General features: G+C 38.3%; 1 protein-coding gene across 1 annotated transcript in view; it reads right to left on the bottom strand.

The window, feature by feature from the left end:
* Positions 1-25,960, bottom strand: part of Brd7-9 (Bromodomain containing 7/9) — a 126,824-nt gene that overhangs the window by 78,838 nt on the left and 22,026 nt on the right. Inside the window, exons 2-5 of the mRNA XM_067145504.2 lie at positions 24,702-24,979; positions 12,430-12,613; positions 6,016-6,266; positions 3,217-3,545 (exon numbers count right to left, since the gene is read on the bottom strand). Of these exons, the coding sequence (XP_067001605.2) occupies positions 3,217-3,545; positions 6,016-6,266; positions 12,430-12,613; positions 24,702-24,979 (1,042 nt within the window). The remainder of the gene's footprint in view (positions 1-3,216; positions 3,546-6,015; positions 6,267-12,429; positions 12,614-24,701; positions 24,980-25,960) is intronic.

The following is a 25,960-nucleotide window of genomic DNA, read 5'->3' as shown; positions in this document are numbered from 1 at the left end:
AGTATTATTTGTTGTATCTGGTAAATAGGGTACACAGTTGATATGCCATAACCCATTTCACATCTTTCAGTGACATATTCATAAAATCGTTTCAGTTTCGGGAAACTGTGCACTCTACCCTCGGAAAGCTCTATGATCACCATTTTTTAAATTAGATTTCCTTCGTCTTTCTCCAATTGCAAATACATGATTCACCAATATAATTTTTCTGCTGGCAGCACAATTCCCATTGGTTTCAGCTTTTGTCATAATTTTTAAGTTTCTTACTCATGGTAAATGACTGCATACACTTTCTTGAATTTATTGATTGTTACCACTGATACTTCCTCACCGAGAATTCAAAGTAATAATCAGCTGGCACACCACGTGATTCCCATAACAAAGAAGTCAGCAACAGAGCGAGATTTCACCTACAGCCAAGTTACGTGACAAGAAACTGCTGTTCAACATTGTTGATTTTTTTTTTGCCAGTGGTTTAACGTCACACTAACACACTGAAGGTTTCTGGTGACACATGGATAGGAAGGGCCAGTATTTGGAAGGTAGTGCCTGTGGCCTTAATTATGTTACATGCCCAGCACATGACTGGTGTGAAAATAGAAAACCACAAAAAACCATCTTAAGGGCTGTCAACACTGGGATTCAAACTCACTATCTCCCGAATACAAGCTCGCAGCTACGTGACCCTAACTGCACGGGCAACTCGCTTGGTTGTTGATTTATTCATCGTTTTCCGATATTTCAACCCATCTGAACTGCAAGACGAAGAAAAGTATACTATTTGCTTCAATATTACATTATGTAGTGCTAATTGTTTAACAGTTCCAACTTTTTCTAACTGCTCAATGATTTTCAGTCTTTGTTCAATACTAAGAACTTTTCTTTCGCGCTTCAAAATTCTGGCATTTTTGACTAATAATAACTCAGACGTTGTGCACTATTAAGTTCTACAACAGACTAAGTATAAGGCGACTGGAACATATGCAGCACGGCATTGCACAGTTTTTGGTGGAGGGCGAAGTTTTTAAAGGCTAAGCTTAGTTGACACCCAGACATGCAAGGAAAAAAAAAAAAAAAAAAAAGTTTCATAGTTAATCGGCATCCAGATAATTGAGAGTTTACTTTATACACCTTAAATGAATGAATAATTCTCAAGAGATTCTCATTTTTTGATGGGTGAAGAGGAATATGAAATAAATAAATAAAAATAGTACAGTGGAACCTCGATTCTCCGTTTTTGGAGGGACCACGGAAAAAAAAACATACAACACGAGAAAACGGAAAATCCGGGAACGAATGAACCATCAACAATTTGACTAAACATCACAAAAATGAAATATGTATAATAATAATATTACAAACACACCTAGGCCATACCAAACTACAGCCCCAATGGGCCTTCTGCCTATCGAGCGACTGCTGCTCAGTCCGAAGGCCTGCAGATTACGAGGTAACGCATGGTCAGTGTGACGAATACTCTCGGCTGTTATTCCTGGCTCTCTAGACCGGAGTAACCATCTCACCATTAAATAGCTCTTCAATTAAAGGTAATCGTAGAATGAGTGAACCCTGGAACCAACCCTCATATCCAGGTAAAAATGCCTGACCTGGCCGGGAATCGAACCCGGGCCCTCCGGGTGAGAGGCAGGCAAGTTAGACCACGAGGCGGGCTTTAAACATTATTTACCGGCACACGACTTAAAAATCTTAAAACTGTACATTCAGTTTAACCGGGGAAACTTTGTCAGTTTTCTCTGAAAACTTCTTTCAGTTCAGCAACTTTGATCAGCCAAGCTCTTCGAAAAATCTAATCCCTGTACCGCCAAGTCAAACAACAATCAACCACAGTAGTTTTTAATTCTCTAATCTAATAAAATAAAGCACATTAGATACAAAAGCGCCCAACATGATGGCGAAATCCCTTTTTTTAAACCTTTCATCGTAATTTGGTCACCGATATACTGTTCGAGTCAGTTTATGGAAATCTTGTACCGCGTAAATTAGGCCTACTGTACATCGACTTTTAAAGGTTATGTTGAACTCGAGAATACAGTATGGTTTCAAATGTAAATTTTGATTCTCAATTCAAATGCATTATATTCAATTCTGCCCGTCACTAATCACAATCAAATTGGAAAGAGAAAAGATATCATTAACACTTCCGAAATTACGGTTATTTGCGACCTTGAGTTCGGCTGGAAAGCACGCTCGCTGTACAAGTCGGTACGAGTGCGAAATGATACAAAATTTTTAAATGTAACGTGCGCAAATGAAACGACTGCTGTTTTTATAACATTTTAACACAAAAACATGAAATTCCCGGTTATATATTAGGACCAAAACAGTAATAGGCAATACCAAAACCTCCCATGGCTTGTAAGGTGTAACATCTGTTCTGGTCTCGATAACATAATCGTATACGTTAATATTAAAATACTAAATTTGTGTTACTTAAGAAGGAGCAGTTTTGATTCCTGCCTGAAAGCCCAGTGACTACACAGTGCCCTGAGGGAAGTGCCGAAAATCTGTTTGGCGATACACTTAAAAAAAAAAAAAAAACATCTAACCCTGGACATAATGTAGACGTTTTGCAAGTACGAACATTCGACGAAACTCGTTTCTTCTTCAAGTAGAGCTGTCGAAATGCACCCTGTCTCCTTCCAATAGTTGTGGACACACTCTGCTTTATGATTTCCGAGGATTCTATAAACAATACAACCCGAATGCGATACTAAGATGGTCCCTTATGCAAGTTCACCGCCGATCGCTTTTACAGTAGGTACAGTACTTCCTCAAATTACTGCAATGACGGGACATTAACACCAAGATCCGTAAGTATGCTGTAGCCGTCCATTCATGAGATACAGTTTCTTGAAAAATGCGTGAGCGAGGATTTAGCGTTGATGGACTGAAATTTCTCGACGGTTGATCCGGGAAATCTGTTTTTCGAAGAAGGGATAATGCGGGATTTTTACAACGTGATTTAATTAAGATGCTCATGGGACCACGTAATTTGAGCGAATAATACGGGAAAACATAGTTTTCGGGAACGTATAATCGAGGTTCTACTGTATTTACAAGCAGTAGAAGAAAATGAATAAAAAAGGAAGACATGCAAAGAAAAAAGAAATCAATGAAAAGTATGTTAAATATAATATGTAGTAAGGAAGAAGAATGATATGTACAAATATGTTGGGTTATTGGAAGTTAACTTACAGTGGCCTGTTAGCTTCCTTAAGCTTCCGACGATGTTCCCTTCGCTGATCACTGGTAGCATCATCACCTTCTTCACCAAGATTACCACCTTCCTCCATCGGTTCTACTTTTGATGAATTCAACACAGACGTATCTTCATAACCTAAGTCGAACCCTAATTCTTCCCTGGAAATCTCAGACATGTAAGTCACCAAAGAACGAAGTGGTTTCAGCTTTTCTGGAGTCATCATCTTCATACCAACATGTAACAATTTCTTTGCAGCTTTGTAGTAAATAGTCTCTGGGTGGTTGTAAACCATGGCATTGTTGCACATCAATCTGAAGTCTTCCTGTAAAGATAGAAAATATCAAGCAACACTCTATCCTACTTAATTTCTTAAAAAGACACACCTGAATAACTGTTTGGAAAGTATAAGAGTGAGTATTTTTCAATCTATAATAAACTACAGATATGAATTAAAATATTAAAAAAAGAATCATTCTTTCATTCTGAAATGTATTGGTACACCATACAGTTCACTTAAAATATCCCTCCACACAGGGTTGCCATCAAAAAGGGCATTCAGCTGTAAATATGGCCAAGTCCACATGTATGACACTGTTTGCACCTACGACCCCACCAGGGAGTGGGACTAGTGGTAGAGAAAAAAAAGAGGTATTATATGTTTAAAATATGACTTCACTCGAACATACCAGGAACTACAACTTGTTTACATCTCATGTAAATTAACTATTCATGCACGTTCATTAACTCTGTGACGCAGACCTCCATACGTCGTACAGACTTCTTCACATGCCGCCAACCTCCATGCGTGGTATAGACCCCTGTAGGCTTAATTTTGTTTTGTTCTAGCTTGTAAAGTTTCAAAGTTGTCGAGATGAAAATGGTGTATCTTTGAATGTTAAAGATCTCTGCCTTCCTTGTTTGTATGAATCAGCCCAAATAAGTGTTTCTTTTTTTCTTTCTAAGTGTTTGAAATAGTCTGACATCTTTCCACTCGAGAGCATGTAGGCTTAAATTTCTGCTACCGTTTCATTATAGGATGTTTTTTTATGTATATTGTTAGTATAAATTACCATCTCTTCACTAATGTGAATGTTGACATCATCTGGTGAGAATTTCTACAATACTTTCAATGCCTTGAAACCTCTTATGATTCATAATTACTTGACTCGCTGTCACTTTGAAATACAATATTACATGACACAGAGGGATGGCACAGTGCAGTTTGAACGAAAAAAAAGTAATTAAGTTTTAATAAATCAGACGATAACAGCACTACACCAGACTGAACTGAACTAAGCAAGAGTGGACACGTAACATAAGGAATGGGGGGGGGGGGGCATGGTGCGCGCGGCCAAGTAATGGACAACAAAGCATGTCAAAGTAAACACCCTCTTTCTCATGAATTAATCGTCCAATTAACCTGGGACTTGTGCTAAATGAATCTTTGAACTATTGTTCCTGGGTCTTCTGCTCAACGTTCCTGAGGCAACAATTACCCTAGTTTTCACTGCATTGTGAAGCAATCCAGGTAAATACAAGAACGTCACTTTCATTTCGTACAAAATGTGGGAGGTCTCTTCTCCATTACTACATCATAAGGTAAAAGTTTATGAATGTAAACTACATTCTTTTGAGTCTCTACTGTAAACATATGAAAATAATCTGAGCTAAACTGTTGTAACAGTGAATTTTTAAAGATATAGTTTCATTCTCTTAGCGCTCACATCTGTATCACCTCCGTCCGCTGGGTAAAGTGGCTCTCAAATGTTCCCTGTTGCTGAGGGGCTAAACAGAATGTGCGACTGCTACATTTAGTAATTACAAATACCGCTGTCGAGCAATGTTATTTTCTCCTTTTTTTGTTTTTTTTTGTTTCATAAGTTGCTTTATGTTGCACCGACACAGATAGGTCTTACGGAGACGATGGGACAGGAAAGGTATAGGAATGGAAAGGAAGCGGCTGTGGCCTTAATTAAGGAACAGCCCTGGCATTTGCCTGGTGTGAAAATGGGAAACCACGGAAAACCATCTTCAGATCTGCCGACAATGGGATTCGAACCCACTATCTCCCGAATACTGGATACTGGCCTCACTTAAGTGACTGCAGCTATCGAGTTCGGTAATGTTATTTTTAAGAACAACACGGAACAAATATATTTATAAGGATATGTGCTTTGTGAACCACGTGTGACGGGCACTGATGCACATGCCTCAGTTAGAAATCCAAAACCAATCCCCAAATTTTGTTGACTGTTCTCAAACTGAACAAAACTGGAATCCACGCCTGCTAGAACAGCAGACTAACAATCAGAATACCAAATTTTTGCTGCATAAACACTTGAAATTCAGCGAAGTTCATGTACACACATGCCTGACAGTTTGGATAGTTTTGTATTTCTACAGGAACAAAGCTATTATGAACATGGTAGTGCTCGGTTGGGTGTCAATAAGCCTTGTATAATGACTCTTCATCCACACAGGTGCACAACACTCAGCACTTGGGAGGTAAAGTTGTTAGCATCTGTAGGATTCCTTAAGCTACACGTGCTTCCTGGATGGTGCTAACTGAGCAACAGTGATACAGGCAGCCAGACTATCCATAAAATCTCGCACAAAATTACATTAACAAGAAACATTGGTAAATACAGTACAAACCATGAATGACATTACTACTTTTGAGTAGGATTTCATGTCTTAAGTGAAGTCCATTCCATGCCTTGATTCTTGTGTCTTAATTACAGACAACTGTTCTCAAACACAGTCGCATTTACAAAGAAAATTAAAATACTTACAATGAAATCATTCAGTGTAGGATACTGGTTGTCATCAATCTTTTGCTTCATAGTACTGAAGTCCATAGGCTGCTGAATAATTTGTGAATAACCTGGAGCAATATGGTCAGTGACAGGCCACGCAAAGAACTGCTGTGGATCTCTCTTTTCCAGACCTTTCAGAAGATGGTCCAGCAACTTCTGCAGGGGAGAGCGTTCTTGGCGCTGCCTCAACACACATGATCTTGGTTCGCGAGATACAGTTCCACACACTGAAACAGGACAACAAATCATCACATCACACCAATATTTTACCATAATCTCTAAATGATTAATGAATATCAAAGACAAAAATCAGCAGCAGCTGCACCAACCTGCAGATATCTTTAGATGCTGCAAGAGATATTTTGAGCAAATCTCAATAAGGAATTTTACATCCACCAATACCAATGATTGAACTCGTGTCTGGCCCAGCTCCAGCCATAGCCACTACTGAAGAAGCGATTGCCATCAGAGGGATGGTAAAGTAAGTGAAGCATATGACATTCTGGCAGAGGGTGTAAGTTACTTGGATCTGAATGCATTCACGATGACTATCAAGGAAGACGAAGTCTCTGTCGGTTGGCTAACTAGTGTCACTGCCACAACTTTGAAAGGCATATGTAATATAGGTGACTGTTACCTACTGACCAATTCACTTACTGAGTTGCACATTGAAGATTTTTGAATGCATACTGCATGCACACCTCCGAGACACTGAAATACTGTAACACCAAACTGATGTGGATTCATAAAAGGCAAAGGGACAACCGATGCAGCAGAGTTCCTAATGCAATGATACTAAGAAAAGAGGAAGAGGATCCACATGGTATTCTTGTATCAGTACATGAAATAAATTTAATGGTTGACGCCCGTACTGACAATAAGTATTTTTATATCATAAAAAGTATTTTTACCACTTTTTTTTTCAATACTGAACAATATATTATCTTGTTAAAGCAATATCAATTAAATATAAAATAGAGCAGTACATGTTTTGTCCCTTAATCTGGGAAATCTTCAGCTACATTCTGAGATAAAAATAAATTTCTACCGGGTGAGTTGGGCGCGCGGCTGTAAGCTTGCATCCGGCAGATAGTGGGTTCGAATCCCACTGTTGGCAGCTGTCTTTAGTTCCCCTCTTAACATTTTTTAAAGTATGTGGTCGAGGTCTTGTTATGTCATTTTCTAATTGGGATACAAATTCTTCCCAGTTCCTCCTATGGTATTTGCGCACTTTTCTCTTTGCAATCGCTTGCTTGCGGTGGTATTCTATTTTATCTTCATCTTTCTTGGTACATAAGTACTTCCTGTAGGCCTTCTGTTTGTCTTTGATGTTTTCGTCCCAAATTCTGAGTCCCCTGTTCCTCTGCCATTTCTTTTTGGTGCCAAGTGTCTCTCTTTGGCTGCTTGTTTTAAGATGGTTGTTAGGTGTTTCCATTCCTCTTCAACATTTTCTACAATTGGTACTTTGTAGAGAGAGGTTGTATAATATTTTGTCGGTTTCTTTATCTTGCTGTGCCATCAAGGTTTTATTCTAATGGGACAAATGAATAGGTAGTGATCTAATTCTGGGCCTCGAAAAACTCTTGTATCCAAAACCATCTCTGCTAGTTTGATATAGCAAATAGTACAATCTAGTATTGAACTTGTGCCTCTTGCCTCCCATGTGTATTTATGGCTGTCTCTGTGATTGAAAAAACATTCATTACCTTTACCTGATTGTAAGTGGAGGAGCCTATTAATCTAATCGCATTGTCATTACAGACTTGTTTGCCAAATGTGCTAATTGACTGTCCTACTTTTTTATTACCAACTCTTGCATTGAAGTCACCCATCAATAACAGATAATCATTCCTATTAATTTTATTCAAAATCTCTTCCAGTTTGTTGTTGTAGAAATCTTCATTTTTGTGTGCTTCACCTTCTACTGGGGCATACACTCCAATTATAGACAGATATCCCCTAGATATTTTCAGACGTATCTCTATTATTCGTTCATTCCAGAAGGTGTAATCTGTAATGGCAGATTTAAACTGTTTATGTATCATAATCATTATTCCTGCTTGTGCTCAATTTTCAGAAATTACGCCAGCCTAAAACTGTAGGTAATTTTGTGTGTGTTTTGTACCTTGTAGTTTCTTTTTGGTCTCTGATATTACGGCGATTTAGATTTTCTTTTCTTTTGCCAAAATGTCGTCTAGCTGTTCCTCTTCATGTGCTATACCTCGTACATTCCATGTGGCAAACTTCAGGATGTTTTCTTTCTTTCACTCATGAGCCTTATTCATGCTGTAATACCTCTGTTCAATCTCAAGTGTGGAGGGATTCCAAGGATGCTCCGACTCATCCTTATTGCAAATGCTGGGACTCCCCAGAACCCTAGGTCCCGATGCATTGCATAACGCAACGGTGGATTTCTCTTCTGAGCTACCACCTGGTGTAGTGCTTTCTTTAAGCAGTTTTTCCATTCTGCAATTGTATCTTTGTTAGACTTGAAAGCAAGGAAATTTCCCCCCAACTAGTTGCTGGCAAGGAGGAGGTAAGTTCTGTGGTGGGTCTGTCACCATTCAGCTTCTGAACCAGCGGCATAGTACTGCATTTCCTCAGTACTGAGATGGAATGGTTATACTACCATGACTCGGTCCCCAGAGCCTCATCTGTAAAAGCAGGTTACTGTACCACAGGCAGGTGAGGTTGAGATTTGGGTAGGAGAGGTTATGGAATGCACATCACTACCCCTTACATATACAACAAATTTAAATTTAAAGTTATTATACATCATCAGATTAAAATTGTGTTACAGTCGTGCTGAAACATTAAGTCAAGTTTCACTTTCTTAAACTTGTAGTTTGGAATAGTTTAGTGCAGAATTACATGAATAAAGTTTGCATCATAATACATACATAGCTGTATCTTGTTTAGGAAAATATTTGAATCTGTGCCTTTCCTGTTAATAGTCATTTCAACAGTTTTTGTTTTACTGATGTATAGTCCATACTCTTTAAACTTACCATTCCAAAGATTTAATTTCTCCTGTAATTCTGCTTCATTTTCTTCCAAGATCAGAACATCATCTGCAAATATTAAGAGTGTTATACTCTTTGCAATGTTCTTTGATGGATTTTATGATCTGATCCATGACAATGATGAACAGGAGTGGTCACAAGGCACTTCTCTGCTGGAGTCCTCTTTCGGTTTCAAACCAATCTGATCTTCCATCCCCTACCTGGACATTGCTAAAGTATTTTTGATAGCATCTTTACTTTATCAATCAGGCAGTTTGAAACACCTACAGTATACTTTCCAGGCATTCCCCAATTATTCCCTTATGCACACTGTCGTAGGCCTTCTCGATGTCCATAAAATCCATCACTATGTTCTTTCCCTCTGTTAGCATTTTGACAGCAAATATCAGGTCTGTAGTGCTTCAGCTTTTCCTAAACCCAAGTTGTTCCTCCTCTAATAACGGTTCTACTATATTCCTGATTCTTCTTTCAACACAGTGTTGGGTCATCTTTGTTCTTGAATACAGGTACTGTAGTGCTCGTAGTCAATTCTGAAGGCTCGTGACCAGAGTCTAGTTCCCATTTCAGATTCTCTAACCTACCACAACGATTCAGACTTCTAACATTCTACGCTCCAACTCGCAGAATATCAGTATCCGTCTTCTTGACGATTGCCCTCTCTTGTGTAGTCTCCACCAAGAGATCCAAATGGGAGACTCAGGTGAAAGCCATTATCAGTACAACATTCATAGAGAGAGCTGCATGTCCTCGGGAGTTAGTTACGGCTGTGGTTTCCCGTCGCTTTCAGCAGTGTAGCAGTATCAACACCGCTAAAATGTGATAAGTATTACCAGGTGCATCAAACATAACCCGGAATTTAAAATTAGCGGCTCTGGTAGCAAACAGAAATGGGTGGGGCTTTGAGACGATGTTGGTGGGGATGTCTGGAGTAGGGGTTTTGATGCATCATACACCAGAGAGCGACCACATGCTTCAGTATGCCAAGAGCGAGCAAGAGGTACACAGGTCTTTTGCGTAGCACATCATCATCGAATTTCTGGCAAAATAAGGCACCAAAGCTTCGACAGTTTTGAGAAGGCTCCTTGCACAGTTTGGGGATGCAGCTCATCCAAAGACCCAGGTGTATGAATGGCACAAATAATTTAGGCAGGACGGGAAGAAGTGGAAAACAAGCCCCACCAAAGATGACCGTGGACAAGCATCACTGCAGACAATATTCATGCAGTACATGACCTTATTGAAAAACATCAGAACATAGACATTTCTGAAATTGCTTCACTCATAGGAATAAATGTTCCAAGTCATCATCAATGATGAACTCTACCGTCAAAAATTGTCTGCCTTGTGGGTTCCTAGTCTCGTCACCCAGGAACAAAAAAAATGATGCCAGGATGTTTGTCGGAGGCATCTGAATCGCTATGAGGAGGAAGGATATGATTTTTTGTGTCGCACTGTGGTTTCTGATGAAATTTGGGTTATCATTATACCCCGGAATTAAAACAAGCAAGCATGGAGTTGCGGGAACGAGGTGCAGCTGGCCCAGTCAAGGCCAAAACACGCCTTTCTACTGGAAAGGTGTTTGCCACTGTTTCTTGGGACTATGTGGACATTTTGCCTGCGGATTTCTTGCATCAATGAAGGACAGTGAACGCAGCCTATTACTGCCGTCTTTTGATCGAGACAAAAGCTACATATCGCAACAAACATCACAGGCAACCAGTCCGAGATATTCTTCTTCTGTACGAAAATGCAAGACTACACACTGCATTGTAACATGGGAAAAACTGAAGGAAAAGCATTGGACACCTCTGGAATACCCTCCTTACACCTTGTGACTACCACTTGTTTGGACCACTGAAAGAAGAACTGAGAGGAAAGCGATTTCATGATGATGCAGTGGTAGAGGAGTACGTGCACAACTGACTGCACATGCGTTCTTCTTCTTTTTACGAGGATAGCATAAAAAAGTTGCCAATTCGGTGGCAAAAATGTGTATCAAATTCAGGAGACTAAGTAGAAAAATGAGGTGCTTGTCGTATATTTGTTGGTGGATTTAATAAAAGTATAAAAAAATAATTCCAAAAGGCTGCTACCCCACTTTCGATGAACCATTTGTTAGTCTGGTCTCTCTCCGATATGGTTGTACCTACAGCTCGGCAACCTGCTTCACCGGGACGCACAGGCCTCCCCATCATGGCAAGGTCACCGAGTTCGCCTCTTATGAAGCGTTAAGGCCTGGGCATTTTCTCATCAAGTTGGCCAACTGTAATTTATCTTCTAATTTACTAGTAGGCCTATTGTATAGTATTCTTGATCCAACTACGAACCAATTAAGTAGTAGTAGTAGTAGTAGTAGTAGTAGTAGCAGCAGCAGCAGCAGTAGCAGCAGTAGTAGAAGAAGAAGAAAAAGGAGAAGAAGAAGAAGATACCACAAACCTAAAGTGTTCAAACTCCCACCATAGAATACAATCAAATGTCTCAATACCAAAATTAAGTTCCAGTTTCCTAAGATCCCAAATTGTTCCACAATCAGACGGGATTACTTCCATATCGACCAAAACTGGGAACTCCAACATAATTGGTCCATTATTGGAAACCACAAAAAAGAAAAATTAACTCTAACAACACAGCATAAACAACAGAACACAACTAGACCCTCAAACATTCAGGTCACCAATTTTATTAATACTTTGTATATTTCCGACATTAGATATAATGATGATACTTGGAACCCTACCACCTGCACAATATGTTCATCCTATTTCAAACAAGAGGATTTTGAAAGAAAGCCATCTTCTGTGATGGCCAAATTTTGTGCAGTTGAGTGTACAGTCTTCTATTCATACAAAGAATTTCAATAAACTGGTGATCTGAATGTTGAGTGTCTCCTTGTTAGAAGGAAATTACTAAAACAGTGTGAAATATATAAAAACTGGGAGCATTCAATCGCATAGCCATTACACTGCCATCTGTTTCTGTAGTTGACAGAATAAACATCACAATATTTATAACAATATTTGCAGAAAAAACTGATAAAAATACAATATCACACAAGCAAGAACTTTAAATACCACTGAGAACAGAAATATAACAACTTATACAAAATCTATATCATATAAGGAAAATGTAATGTTCTATTTTAAAGTTCTGATGCGTTTAAGTCCATCAATGAGTGATTGCCTGAAGTATTATCTTCAAAATCTTGATTGGACAGGAAATATCTATGGTCTGTAGCTTAATATCTTAAAGGAACAAGCATCCCACTTACATCACAGAAAACATTCGGATGACATAGTCCATTTTTTACTGCGATAATAGTCATACGTTAGAAATACTTATTACTCAGTCCTATTATAATTTAACATACCTTGACCTTGATGCATATGAACATCCCCAGCCACACTGTTATGTCCTTGTCCTTGAGCTGAATCACCAACGGCAGACCCATCCATCAACATCCGTTTACTGGGCTGAGGTGGATCAGATAGAGATTCTTCACCCAGGCTTACATCATCCTGACTGGATTCATCACGCGGTCTTTTCCGCTTCTCCTATGTTCACAAAAGTACAATAGAGTATCTGTTTTTGATATTAAAAAGAACCAGGTGAAAATAGAAACTTTTATAGAAACTGCTGCAAGAGGAACAAATATTTGTTGTTGCTTGTTGTTTAAAGGGGCCTAACAAGTGGAACAAATGTGAGATATACTATGAAGATGAAGGATAACCTGAAAGATGATGACTCTTGAACCTCTCCTGTGCTGGGAGGATTAGATTTCTGAGATTGTACTGTATATCACAATAAAGAAACATGTGCAATTTATACACTGAGATGTACTTTTTTGAGCTACCCTCCCCATAATTAATAAAATCATACTTGAGAGTTTGTCATATGATTTGATTTATTTGGTACGTTATGAGCTCATAGGAGCATGAGCAACTCGTTCCACAGGTCTTCATTCTTCCCAATAACTCTTCGTTCTCTCAGTCCTCCTATTTCTCTCTGCTTCTGTGATTTGAATCATGATCCTAGTGTCAGTCCATTTGTGACCTTTCCATCAGTCTCCTGTAGCTAGACCTATCCTGTACTGTTGTCTGTGGATTTTTCCTCAGTACAATGCCAAATGCCTCCTTACACTAGTGTCCAAAAGTTAAGCATAAGTTACGAGTAAGCAGGGCGAAAGGAAATAGACCGCAAATCGCACGAAATATGCACCTACCAACCTTACGTGTTCGTTGTATATAGGAAAGGAGTGTTCCCTGCTTTGACTAGCAGCGTAACCTCAAGGTAAACACAGCCAGTGCCCGTGCCCCATATTCCCGCAGTCGTGTTTGCCCTGATATAGTGTGCAAGGTGTAGCTTCGTGGTGAACATGACAACATAATGGCACGCTGCTGCCATTTGGACCCCGTTTTGCAGGGTAGAATACTCGGCCACCTGGAAGCAGACCAGACACAGACCGAAGTCACCGTATTCTTGAATGTCCTACAAAGTGTCATTTCCAGACTTTGGAGACGATTGAGACACAGAAGATGTTAGTCGTAGGCCAGTACCAGGTCGACCAAGGGTAACCATCCCACAGCAGGACCGATATCTGGCCTTGAGAGCCCGACGAAATCAGAGTGCACCTGCACGACAATTGTCGGCGGAGCTTGCAGCCGCCTCAGGGGTTGACATTTCCCAGCAAACTGTGTACCGGAGGCTCAGAACAGCAGGGCTGTTTGCCCGACATCTAGCGGTGTGCATCCCGCTCACTCCAGCACAGAGACGGGCCCGTTTACTGTGGAGCCGTCAACATCGAAACTGGACCATGAATGAATGGAGGCGGGTGCTCTTCACAGATGAATCCTCCAGTGTGCAGAACGATTCCTGTTGCACATAAATCTGGAGAGAACCGGGTAGCCGATACAACCACAGGAACATCGTGGAACGGGACCAGTACAGTGGTGGTGGTGGTGGCGTCATGGTGTGGAGTGGCATCATGTTGAATGGCCGTACGGACCTGCACATCTTCATGGGTGGTCCGAGGAACACTGTTAACACTCGGAGATACAGGGATGAGGTACTGAGACCACATGTTCGACTCTTCAGAGGTGCGGTTGGTCCAGACTTCCTCTTAATGGACAATTATGCCCGACCGCACCGCGCTGCTCTGGTGGATGAATTTCTGGCTGGGGAAGACATTCATCACATGGACTGGCCAGCGAGGTCTGTGGATCTCAGTCCTATAGAACATGCCTGGGATGCATTGGGGAGGTGAATTGCATCCTGTCAGCCTCCACCAAGGACCCTCCAAGACCTTCGCATTTCCCTTTCAGAGTAATGGGATCGACTGCCACAAGAGCTCTTGGACAATCTGATAGAGAGCATGCCACGTCATTGCGAAGCATGTGTGGCCATTAGGGGTAACCATACATCCTATTAACAGCATATTTTGTTGTGGAAGACATTGCCAAGTTTTGTTAGTTGCTGTCAAAGCTATCAGAACCTTTCTGACTCTGTTTTTTTTTTCTTCTTTTTTTTTCTTTTTTTTTTTTTTGGATAAGTTGTGTGACATATTGTGTGTGATTTAGCTTCTGTTTGTTCAGCAATCCCTCTGACATTCCTATCAGGCGGTATGGACTCATTTAATGATTATGCTTAACTTTTGGACACCAGTGTAGATCTACGAAATATAAACATAACTGTCTATTTCACTCATAGCATTATTCAGTTATATACTGAATAATGAAAATGGGGGAAGGAAGAAGAAAAAGAAAAGGAGATATCAATGTTAGAAATAGAGGAAGTCATACAAAAGATGAAGAGCAGTAAAGCAGCAGGAGTGGATTAGGTAACTACAGAAATGATAAAAGCAGCCGGGCCAATAGGGCTACAGTGGCTGTATAGATTATTTAGAATAATCTGGAGGAAGAAAAAGATCCCAGAAGAGTGGGGAAAGTGTTTATTATCCCAATATTTAAAAAAGGTGTAAAAGGAATGTAATAACTACAGAGAGATCACCCTTATTGCCCATGTAGCTAAGATATTTGAGAGAGTATTGGAAGGAAGAATGAGGAGGAAGCTAGAAGGAGAAATGGAAGAAGAACAGTATGGTTTTAGGAAAGACAGATCAATGACCTGATCTTTACATTAAGACATATGATGGAGAAAATATGGGAGTTTGGAAAAGACATAGTGATGACATTTATTGACATTGAGAAAGCTTATGACAGTGTACCCAGACAGTTAGTATGGGACACATTAAGGAAAAAACAAGTTAACAGAGTGGAAGTGCAAATGACAAAAACTATGCACAAAATTGTGTTAGTAGTGTGAAGAATAGTACAGGAAAAACAAAATGGTTTAAAGTTGAAACTGGTCTCCGACAAGGATTGTACTATCCCCCATACTATTCAACAGTCGTGGATTAAATTCATAAGAACATTAAACAGAGATTGGGAAGACAGGCAACAAAAGCCATGTTGTTTTCAGATGATATAGTGAAATGGGGTGAGGATGAAATGGAAGTGCAAAAACAAGTAGATGTATGAAATCAAGAGACAGAAAAATCTGGGATGAAAGTAAGCACAGAGAAAAAAACAATAGTGATGACAAGGGGAAGGAAGAAAGAAAGAGGAAAGATAAAACTGAGTGGTAAAATTCTGGAAGTAGTTAAAAGTTTTAAGTAGGACCTACTTGGGAAGTGTGATCACAGAAGATGGAGAGATAATCGAGGAAATTACGAAAAGAATAAAACAAGCAAACAGCTCCTACGAGAGTGTCAGGGGTATTTTGTGGAACCAAGATGTCCCGAAGAAATGTAAGAAAGTATTATTATATTCAACCTATTATGAATCCATACTAACCTATGCAGCTGGATCGTGGACTACAACAAAACGAGACGAGAGTAGAATACAGGCAGCGGAGATGAAATTCCTAAGAGGTATCGAGGGCAAGACCAGAAAGGATAGAATTAGAAATGAAGAGATAAGGAAAAGGACAGGAATCTTGAAACTAGGGGTCACTAGTTCAATCCCTTCCAGCAACAGTTTTCTTACTTCTGCAAGGGTGAAAGTTTTGTTGTTCCTAGCCCCATGGTCCTAAACTTGGCTCCACATTCTTTCAATTGGATTTAAAGAACAATGGTACGGAGGTAACTTTAAAACTTGCTTTCCCGATTGCAATGTGATATCATCTACTCGATACACCCCACACGAGTCCTTAATACGGTGTGGGATGACATTCTAAAGTAGCGGCTACTAACCTCGTCACATTTCTGAGAGTACTACCAGGATTTGCGTCACTAAACTTCTTAAAAATGTTGAGAAAACACTGTTTTTCACCACATGCATTTCCCTTTTTATGCTTTACGTGCGAAGGGCCAGTTATGTAAACTTAAATTAAAACAGTTAACTAAATCCTAAACACCAAGACAAAGACTGACTACCAACTTAATTAATAATGATATATTACTAAATATTACCACGAAAGAAACTCATAATAATATGAAAAGTTACTAGCACGCCATGAACAAGCGGGACACAGCAGTAAACAGAAAGCACGTGGGTCATATCTATATATATATATATATATATATATATACCAACTATGATAAGAGTGGTATTTCAGAGTCAGAAGAAAACTAAATGTGAAGGCCTACAATATCGAAAGCGCATAACATTGATGAACAATAACATTACATTGTCCATTGTTAATGGCGATGTTCTTTATCTCTTGCTGCTTCTCAACTCCGATAGATGGGATTACTGCTGCATACCGAGTATAATAGCCTGACTGATCATGGGCGCCCGCAAGGGGGGGCACTTGCCCCCCCCTGGAATTCTAAAGATGTTGATGTTCAATTGTTTAATATCATACCAGATTATTTCATAAACTGAAATTACTGACAGTCATCTAGCATATGTTATAACTGGAAGTTTCTGTAAACAATTTATATTTATAATAACGTTATATTGGTTTTTATATTGAAGAAAATTGTTAATGTGCCCCCCCCTGGAAAAGATCCTGCGGGCGCCCATGTGACTGATTACTGGCGGAAAATAGCCGGGGATTTAGAAAACTTTCTTCTTTAGCATGCCATCCCTCTGGTTCATACATTTTCTGATACAGCTGGTACGTAACACACCGGTTCATCATAGTATTACAGCTGTTCGATCCCCACTCTGACGCACTGTTTTGAATGAGCAGTGTGCATACTTAAGGCAGAGACTCACGTAGTAGTAGTAGTAGTAGTAGTAGTAGTAGTAGTAGTAGTAGTAGTAGTAGTCCTATAACCTGGTCTAGAATAACAATTTAGGCCTATTCCAAATTATAGCACCACAATTCACTAAATGACTCAAAATTCAGCCCCGAAAAGAGCCGTTTCTTAAGCCTCTTCCTCCTCACTTCTACATTCATTTTATTCCAAATTAGCAGTGAAGAGGGTGTTTCTCCTCTGGCTTGGAAGAGAAATTTGCCTCCAAGTTAGATAGATTTTTCTGCCGCCAGTGTATTGAATTGATATTTTTTCCCCACCAAAAAAAACAACAAAAAAACCGAAGAGTGTTCACGGATCACGGCTGTCTGCGGCTTGGTCATCCCAGCTCTGAAACTTTGGACTGTAATATCGGGAGCTTAGACCTGTTCATTAAAAGTGAGAAAATGTGTGGTTTGTGATTTGATCGAGTATTTCATATGAAAGAATTGCTTTTAATTGCGCCATTCCTACTGACGTCACTGTAATGTTTGTTCATTTCAGTTGTGAAAACCAGTAAGACAGTCCTTTTGAGGATATAAAAAGACAGGTGGAGAGTAAGTGTCTACCATTAAAATGAAAGCTTCACAACCTTATTGTGACTGATGATATGTAAGCGGGTCTACCATTACGGCGAAAATTCCCTAACTCAGTCTTCATAAAAGAAAAGATGTTTGGCGACATCACCGTCGCGTTTCTAGGGTAACGTTAAGACCTTTGCAATTTAATACAATCTTGCTCACAACGTGTACACTACCTAACCTAGAATTCTGTATACAATGTAGAATTCCGTAGCGAAGCATGGGTACATCAGCTAGTGTTAGCTAAATGACACCACTGAACACTGCAATGGCTGTTCCACTGTTGACACATTGCCTCTCTCAAAAGGCACTTTAATGCAAGAATATCAATTATGAATGGAATGAATTATGAATTGAAACTAAACAGATTTTTAAAAGTGAAAATAAACAGATTTAAATGACGTACATAACTTTTATGTGGAAATAACATTACTTAACACACGTAAAGTATTTTTAATGCCATACCAAAATGTGGACAGTACCACCGTATTTACATGTTTTTGGCATAGTGTCCACTTTCCCTCACCTCTACTAAGAAAAATTTCCCTGACTCACGAAAACTGAATGACAAGTTAATTCGCCAGACAGCATGTTTTACAAGGAACAAAAAAAGGAAATTCCAGCCTCCACCAATCCCATAGCTGGCCTAATTCTCTCACCACTTCCTTTTTCGCAATTATTTATGGAAAATCAATTACACTGATGGCACTTTATATATAAACTGTTTTTTTTTTTTAGCTAGTTGCTTTACGTTGCACCAATACAGATTGGTCGTATGGCGACAATGGGACAGGAGAGGCCTACGGACGGGAAGGAAGCGGCTATGGCCTTAATTAAGGTACAGCCCCAGCATTTGCCAGCTGTGAAAATGGGAAACCACAAAAAACCATCTTCAGGGCTGCCGACAGTGGAGTTCGAACCCACTATCTCCCGGATGCGAGCTCACAGCTACACACTCCTAACCGCATGGCCAACTTGCCCGGTGAACAAATTGTTTAAAGGTAACATGTAGGCCTAACATATACCTATATCTTATAATTTCTAAGGAACGAAGTATAACTAACTTATTAATAGGGTAATTCAAATATGAAAATAAAATTATTTTACCACAGCAATCTAATACTATTTCATGTATATTTAAAGCACTCTTGAGATCAAAAGCAATTAAATTGTGTTTCTGATGTAGGTGAATATAATGAATTCCAATTAGTCTAGGTCTATACTCAAAACAGTTTTCAAATTTGAAGACAAATCAGTCAGGAAAGATAGGAATGAAAAAGAAATGTTTGCACTTATCGAAAGGATTACTGTTTCCATTTTATGCTTTCTCGAAATATTTTCTTCCTTTCAATTTCAGCATCATGCTTTTCTCTTTCAATTTTCACATTCTGTTTTTCCTCCAAATCTTTCAATTGTAATTCAATTTTCCTTTTCTCCATTTTCCTCTGTTTCTCTTCAGATTGCTTTTCGTTTTTATTTTCCAAGTATGACTGATACCTTCTTCTTCAAGCTCGGATAGAGGTCAGCATGCTTCTATTGATAGTAACATTCCTCGAACCACCGTGTTTCACACTATCAAAAATTATTCTCTGCGACACAAGTGATTCTTCTAAAAGATTTTTGACTAGTAAATGTTTATTGATAGAAAAGCCTGTCTCAACAAATGCATTATCATAGGATAAAATGAATTCATTACAGACCAGAGATCTTCATATTTCTCATCATCTTCTCCTAAAAGATTGTAGTAAAATTCATCCAATCCCAAGTCACCCTTTCTTTTAGAAATGAAGTCATTAATATGTTTGTTGATTCCTGCATTTTTCTGAGCTTCCTCGATTAGCAGACAGAACTGTCGTTTGGCCTTTTCAGTGCTTTTATTACTTATTCCTATATGGCTATGCAAGTTTTCAAGAATGATATCAATCCTTTTAATTGTCAAACTGGATTTGAGCAATATCATTTTAGGGTCTAGGGCAGTGAGACCCCTTGCTAAATGTGATTTTAGAGGACATTTTTCACTGAGCTTTACTAACATGGTGATTTTTGAACTAATTTTTACAAGTGACTTTTTCCTTTTCAGAACATTTAACTTGTTTCAGTAAGCTCTTGGCAGCATAACCAATATTCACTTTTTCTACTGAAAACAGATTGGCACTATCTTGTAAGTCTAAGTATTTTAACTTTCAGTAAGTACTTGCTTCAGCTATCTTTTCAGACTTAACAAATCTCATTATTATGTTTTTCATTAGTTCTTCAAGCGACGTAAAAAGGTAAGACACCATAGGTTTCTGACTTTGAAATCTTCTGAGGAAAGGTTCAACGTCTGACAAAATACTTCTAAAAGCATTTAACTTAACCATAAGTAATGGATTCTTCACAGCCTCTCTAAGGTATTAAAGGGGTTTTTTTTTCTTTCAGTTTACTCTTTCACAAATTTGTCAACACAGCATCCAGTTTCCAACCATCTAAATGCAGTGAACATTTAAGGAAATGCAGTGCTTGTTGTTATGTCTGTATATTTAGCACGTCGAACAGGGCTATCTTTAAAAAGATTGCACAGAGACCTAAAAAAATTAGAAAAAGGTCCCAGTCAATTTTGGAGATCCCAGTTTTCATGGCCTCATTCACTGTATGCAAACTGCATATGCCTATATCAAGAAGTGATTTGCCCTCAGGGTTTAGCCCTTGCAGATGATTTTTAAGTTTTTTAATAAAACTGAGATTAACATTCGGACCATCCATTGAGACTTGCAAAATATTTCCTAAAGGTAGGGAGAGTCCATATATAAACCCATCTAATAAGTGATCCATAGCTGCCCTGCCTAAAAATACACTATTCCAATATCGTGTTGCAACATTTTGAAGATTTACATCCCAAAACCTTACACATAAGTCCATTGGACAAATTTGATTAATGATTTATCAAAACAAACAACATAGTCAGAGCACGGTTTTAAATCATTTTGCAAACTTCTTTAAAGTATGGGGCTAATCCATTATTTATAACATAGGAAGCCTTAGTCTAACCCATAGTAAAAGTTTGAGCAATTACCATCTGGGAAAATTGTTTTGAATGCTGCAAAGGTTTCATCACAAGAGTTGAGAAACATCTTTCCAATGACAACCTAGAGAGTCCATATGGTTTCAGCTGATGTAACATCATCTTCATTCATACTGAAAGTCTTTAAACTCATTTGACTTGTTCCTGGCACCACTAATTCCTTCATAGCTGTGGATGTAGTGCTAACTCTTGGCTGCATATCTTCAAGTGGAGATGGAGTAGAGGTATTCTTTGCAAAGAAAGAAATTGTTGGCTGGGAAGACTTAGCTTTCATGTATTTTATATGAGTAGGTCCTTTAGCATCAGAAATGACTGCTTGTTTACCCATATTACTAAGTTTGAACAATTTACGACACACTTTACAATATGCTGAAGTTGCGTCATTTACATATATGTCCAACCAACCACTCAGTTCGGGAAACATTTTACGGTCTAGCCAAAGTTTATTAAATGTACACTGCTTGTTAGCCATTATTGTAAGTTTCAAGAAAGCATCCTAGAACTGGAAAAAAAAAAAAAAAAAAAAGAATAACATAAGAATGTTGGAAAAAAATGACACAAGGGCACAACAAAAATTGAAGAACTGTTGTGCACTTCTTCTGAAAAAATACCGGAAAAAGAAATGCTACAATAGCCTGGGTTACAGCAGACAAGAGCCTAAAAATATCCCCTCAAATCCATCATTGGGGAAGATTTCCCTGACTTTCCAGATTTTTGTCCATTTCCCTGACCAACATTTTCTTCCCTGACTTTCCAGAATGTGGACACTATATTTGGTGTTTACTTTATCTCCCAGGTTGAGATAGGGTATAGAAACACTGAGTGGCCGACAGAGACACTTCAGTATCCTAACATGTAAAGTTTAGGGTAGTGCCATTACCTTGCCCATTTTAATGTAGGGTTTTTCTTAATTATTTTAGAATTATGCACACTTTTCTGGTTCCAAGGAGAACAAATGTAGGTGTCCTAAATGGCTGTAATATTTTAATGGAAGCATGAGAATGTACCCTCGTTTCCCTTTTTCACACATTCTCTTGTGACCAGGACTTTCAAAATTTAACTTTCTATTTTCGGTTGAATGTTCCCCTGGTTCCTAGTCACAAAATAACATTGGCTCACGTTGGTATCAAGACTGTTTTAATACTTTTTTGTGTACAAGTTTTTAGGTTATTTTATTTTTTGTGTCGAAGTTCCTTTTTGATAGATTGCATTCTTGTTATTCACTTGTTGTCCTTTGTGGCGTGTGTAGACCAATGTGGGACATCCTCATAATTACTGTAACTTGTACAGATATAACCAACAGCTTATCCTCTGTTTCTCTAGACCTTGTGTCTCATTAGGTCCTGCTGAAAAGCTGTTTGGAGATCACAATGTATATTTCAGTATCCCTTTTCCATTTTGTGCTGGCCAATTTCCTAAATTCTCTCTTGTCTTCTTTTGGAATGTATGTCATGGCCTGTTTGACTTTGGATTCTCTTCCCTTTGAATGATGAATTGCTGTTGCATTTCTTTTACTGATAAAAGGGCAATGAGTGTTTTCGTTCTGCTCACCCCAGCACCTGGATGCATTTAAGACCTGTTTCACTTCTAGAAAATGGAAATCCACATGTTCTCTTAGACTTCGAGAACATTCTGCCAGTTGAGATTCTTAGACTTTATAAATATTATGAACTATTAAAAATTGTTTATGGAATTGTTTGCTAGGGTAATTGAACACCCACTACTGTAACTCAATTGTTGTTTTGGTTGAAAACCAAGAGGAATAAAACCAAAGAAAAGGAAAATTCAGATCCAAATCTACTATACTAATTATTATTATTATTATTTTTTATTATTATTATTGCTTTTATGTGATTTTCTTTATTTTATCCATCCAGTCCTATGGCTTCACTGTTTTTTCCCCACCCACTGTGGACAACCATAACAATAATAATACTACTTGTGTGGGCAATTAAAAGTGTGGGTGAGATATGGGCAAATTGTCTGTAGGTAAATTTTTTAGAGGACTAAAAACACTATTGGTTAAAACGTTGGGAAAATCATCAACAGGTAAAACATCTACTAATTGTTTTGTTTTAATGCACAATGTAGTACAGGGCAGAGCTTGAAATTTGGTGCGTCAATAGGATTTAATATTCTCACTCAGTGGCCTTTTAAATTCATGAATGAGATATCCAAATTCCAGAAAGCTTTTACCAGCATACAGCAATATCAGCCTGTAAACCAAGTGATGATGAATAATTTGATTTTTAAATTAACTTACGAAGGCTACTTCTTAATTAAGGAATGTTTGGCAATTAAATAAGAACCGCTGGGTATTATTGGTTAATTCCTTAATTCCTTCTTTTTATTCCATTTGACATACCTTCAACTACTTTTCCACATAATTTTCAGGCTTATTCATGTATTTGCTGTAGTGTGGGACAACTTTTTGTAGACCCTCACCGCAGAAGCCTGTCACCTGAGAGGAAAACCAACTCAATAGTTTAAACTTTGTCGTTGGAGTGAAATAACTGCCACTGAGGAACATCTTCAGATGCAGAAAGAAGTGGTAGTCATCAGGAGCAAGGTCAGGGCTGTATGTGCAGAGGTATTTGAATTGCTACCAGCCAAAAAACTGGATGAGTGCTTACATTTTAACACTACCTGGTGACTACCACCTGTTTCTGAATCTGAAGAAGTTCCTTGACAAGAAGCATTTTCGCACTGATGACTATGTGAAAATGGCGATTTAGAAATCATTTTGTTTGCAGGTGGCCGATTTCTATGACGAGGGTCTACAAAAGCTTGTCCTATCCCATGGCAAATTTTTGAATAAGTGTGAAAATTATGTGGAAAAGTATCTGAAGATATGTAGAACAGAGTAAAAATGGAAATGAACTAATAATGTGTACAGGTTCTTATTTGATTGATAAACGGTTCTTAATTAAAAAAATGGCCCTCATACTTCTAGCAAAATGTTTGCTTATTACACCTTCAAGTCCTATGTTCCTACAACTGAGTGATCTCCCCCTTTCTACTGGTACCATGTGTTAGTGGGGAAAACAAGTGAAGTATCTGATATGATCCACCAGCTCCAATTACATATTTACTACCTCACATTCAATCTTTTTCCGCATCTTTCCTACCAATAAACCATGTTGATTTTCGCACCTGCATTCCTCTTGAAGTTCCAACATTTTGAGTGTAAATTTTGGAAACCTCTATCACCACTAATCACATCAACAGCATAAGTGAAACTGCATCATGATTTTTGAAATCAGTCAAAGCTTTGCTAGAGTCCAGAATTATTCTTTTAAAAATGATAAGACTTTGGCACAATCTTAGGTTCACTGACTTCAAATTTCTTCCACTAAAATACAAACCACTTTTCAATTTTAAAACTGAAAACTGTTCCTATTCCATTATAAAAACAGCACTGAAAAATTATAAACCACAGTTGCAGCCTAGATTTCTTTACCACTTTGATTATATTTTGACAGCTAACTTTCCCCTTGTCACTCTCAAACTTCCATGTTCTATGGAGAAATCACATGAAGAAAAAGTTGTTACAATTTATTATTGCCCTTATATCTGTAATATGCAATATGTAATGTAATGAAATATAACTTCAGATTTAGTAAAACCAAGCAAACTAGCTTGTAGTTTTATGCAACTGTTGGTGACTTGGCTATCATATTCTCTTCAGATTTAGTAGCTTGTTAGAACTAATTAAGCAGTAAAAATTAGCAATTATTCATAATGTTTTACATTATTCATACCTTATGATGATGCTTGTGCTTTTTCTCATGTTTGTCCTTATCCTTCTCTTTCTTTTTCTTCTTCTTTTTTGCCTTCCTATGCTGTCGATCTCCATGAGCATCCTCACGGCCATGGAAGGAGGCAGCTGACTGTCGAGATTCCTCATCTCCTGTAGTAGGAGCTACACTGTAGTTGTTATGCGCATGTACAGGAGGAACTGAATCACTACTGTGCTCAGGAGTGGATGAGCTTCCAACTTTCAAAATTAACTTCAGCCCAGGAGGTTTCTCAACTTTGTCTAAACAGATTAAAAGCATCAATGAATTAAATACAAAATATTTCATTAAGTGAAGAAGGAAGAAAAGAACATAAACATAGAAAAAAACAACTATTCACGATGAGATTAATTCAACAATTCCACAAATGTAGAGGATGGTTGCCTAGTTGTACTTCCTCTTAAAACAGTAATCACCGCCTTCTCATCCATAAATGTAAAAATATCAGAGTCTGTCTGTATTCTTTTAAGAACGGTGATAGTTGTAAAATTTAAGTGCAATTTAATAAAATATATTTCTAGTAAATCCATAAATTTAACTCAAAGAGCTGATAAAACCTCAAAGTAAAATACTCAATTTGTTTGCAAACACTTGCAAATTAACTCTATTCCAAAGCAGTAGAATCACTGAATAGCAGGTTCCTTAAATTTTACAGTTTATGGTTTAGAAAATGACTGCAATGTGAGGAGGATAACTTACGTCCATCTTGATTATATGCAAAGAATGATATTATTGTCTAAAAGAGTAATACAGTAGGTAACTAGTTATCTTTACAGAGAACAAGAAAGATACCTCAACTTCACGTAAGGAACAAATCAAGCAATTTAATACAAGTAATAAAGCACGGCTGGGTTAGAAGTCGTATTTTTCAATACAGTTTAGGTACAGCTAAATAACATGATCAGTCAACAGATAGCGAAGTCTCAAACAAATACGTGGGAATTCAATTCTAGAACCTGTATTCAATGGAGGAATTTGAAAATCAATTAAAAATAAAACAAAAGTGATTGTACTAAGCTGAAAATGTCATAAATGCAAAAGGGAACATAAGTTGCCCAAGTAACAGAACACTTGAAATTTAAACACCCGCAAATAAATTCACACATAAAGCAAATGGCATGATCAGCAGTAATTGCATTATTGGCTAGTATGAGTCTGAGTGTCTCCTGCAGACTGAGGTTCCATCTTAGGCAAGAGCGATCAGCACACACTGTGAGGATGTG

The sequence above is a fragment of the Anabrus simplex genome, chromosome 4 (assembly GCF_040414725.1).
Source record: "Anabrus simplex isolate iqAnaSimp1 chromosome 4, ASM4041472v1, whole genome shotgun sequence".
Taxonomy (NCBI): Eukaryota; Metazoa; Arthropoda; class Insecta; order Orthoptera; family Tettigoniidae; genus Anabrus; species Anabrus simplex.
Note: the sequence above shows the minus strand (reverse complement) of the source record. Positions and strands in the feature narration are given on the sequence as shown.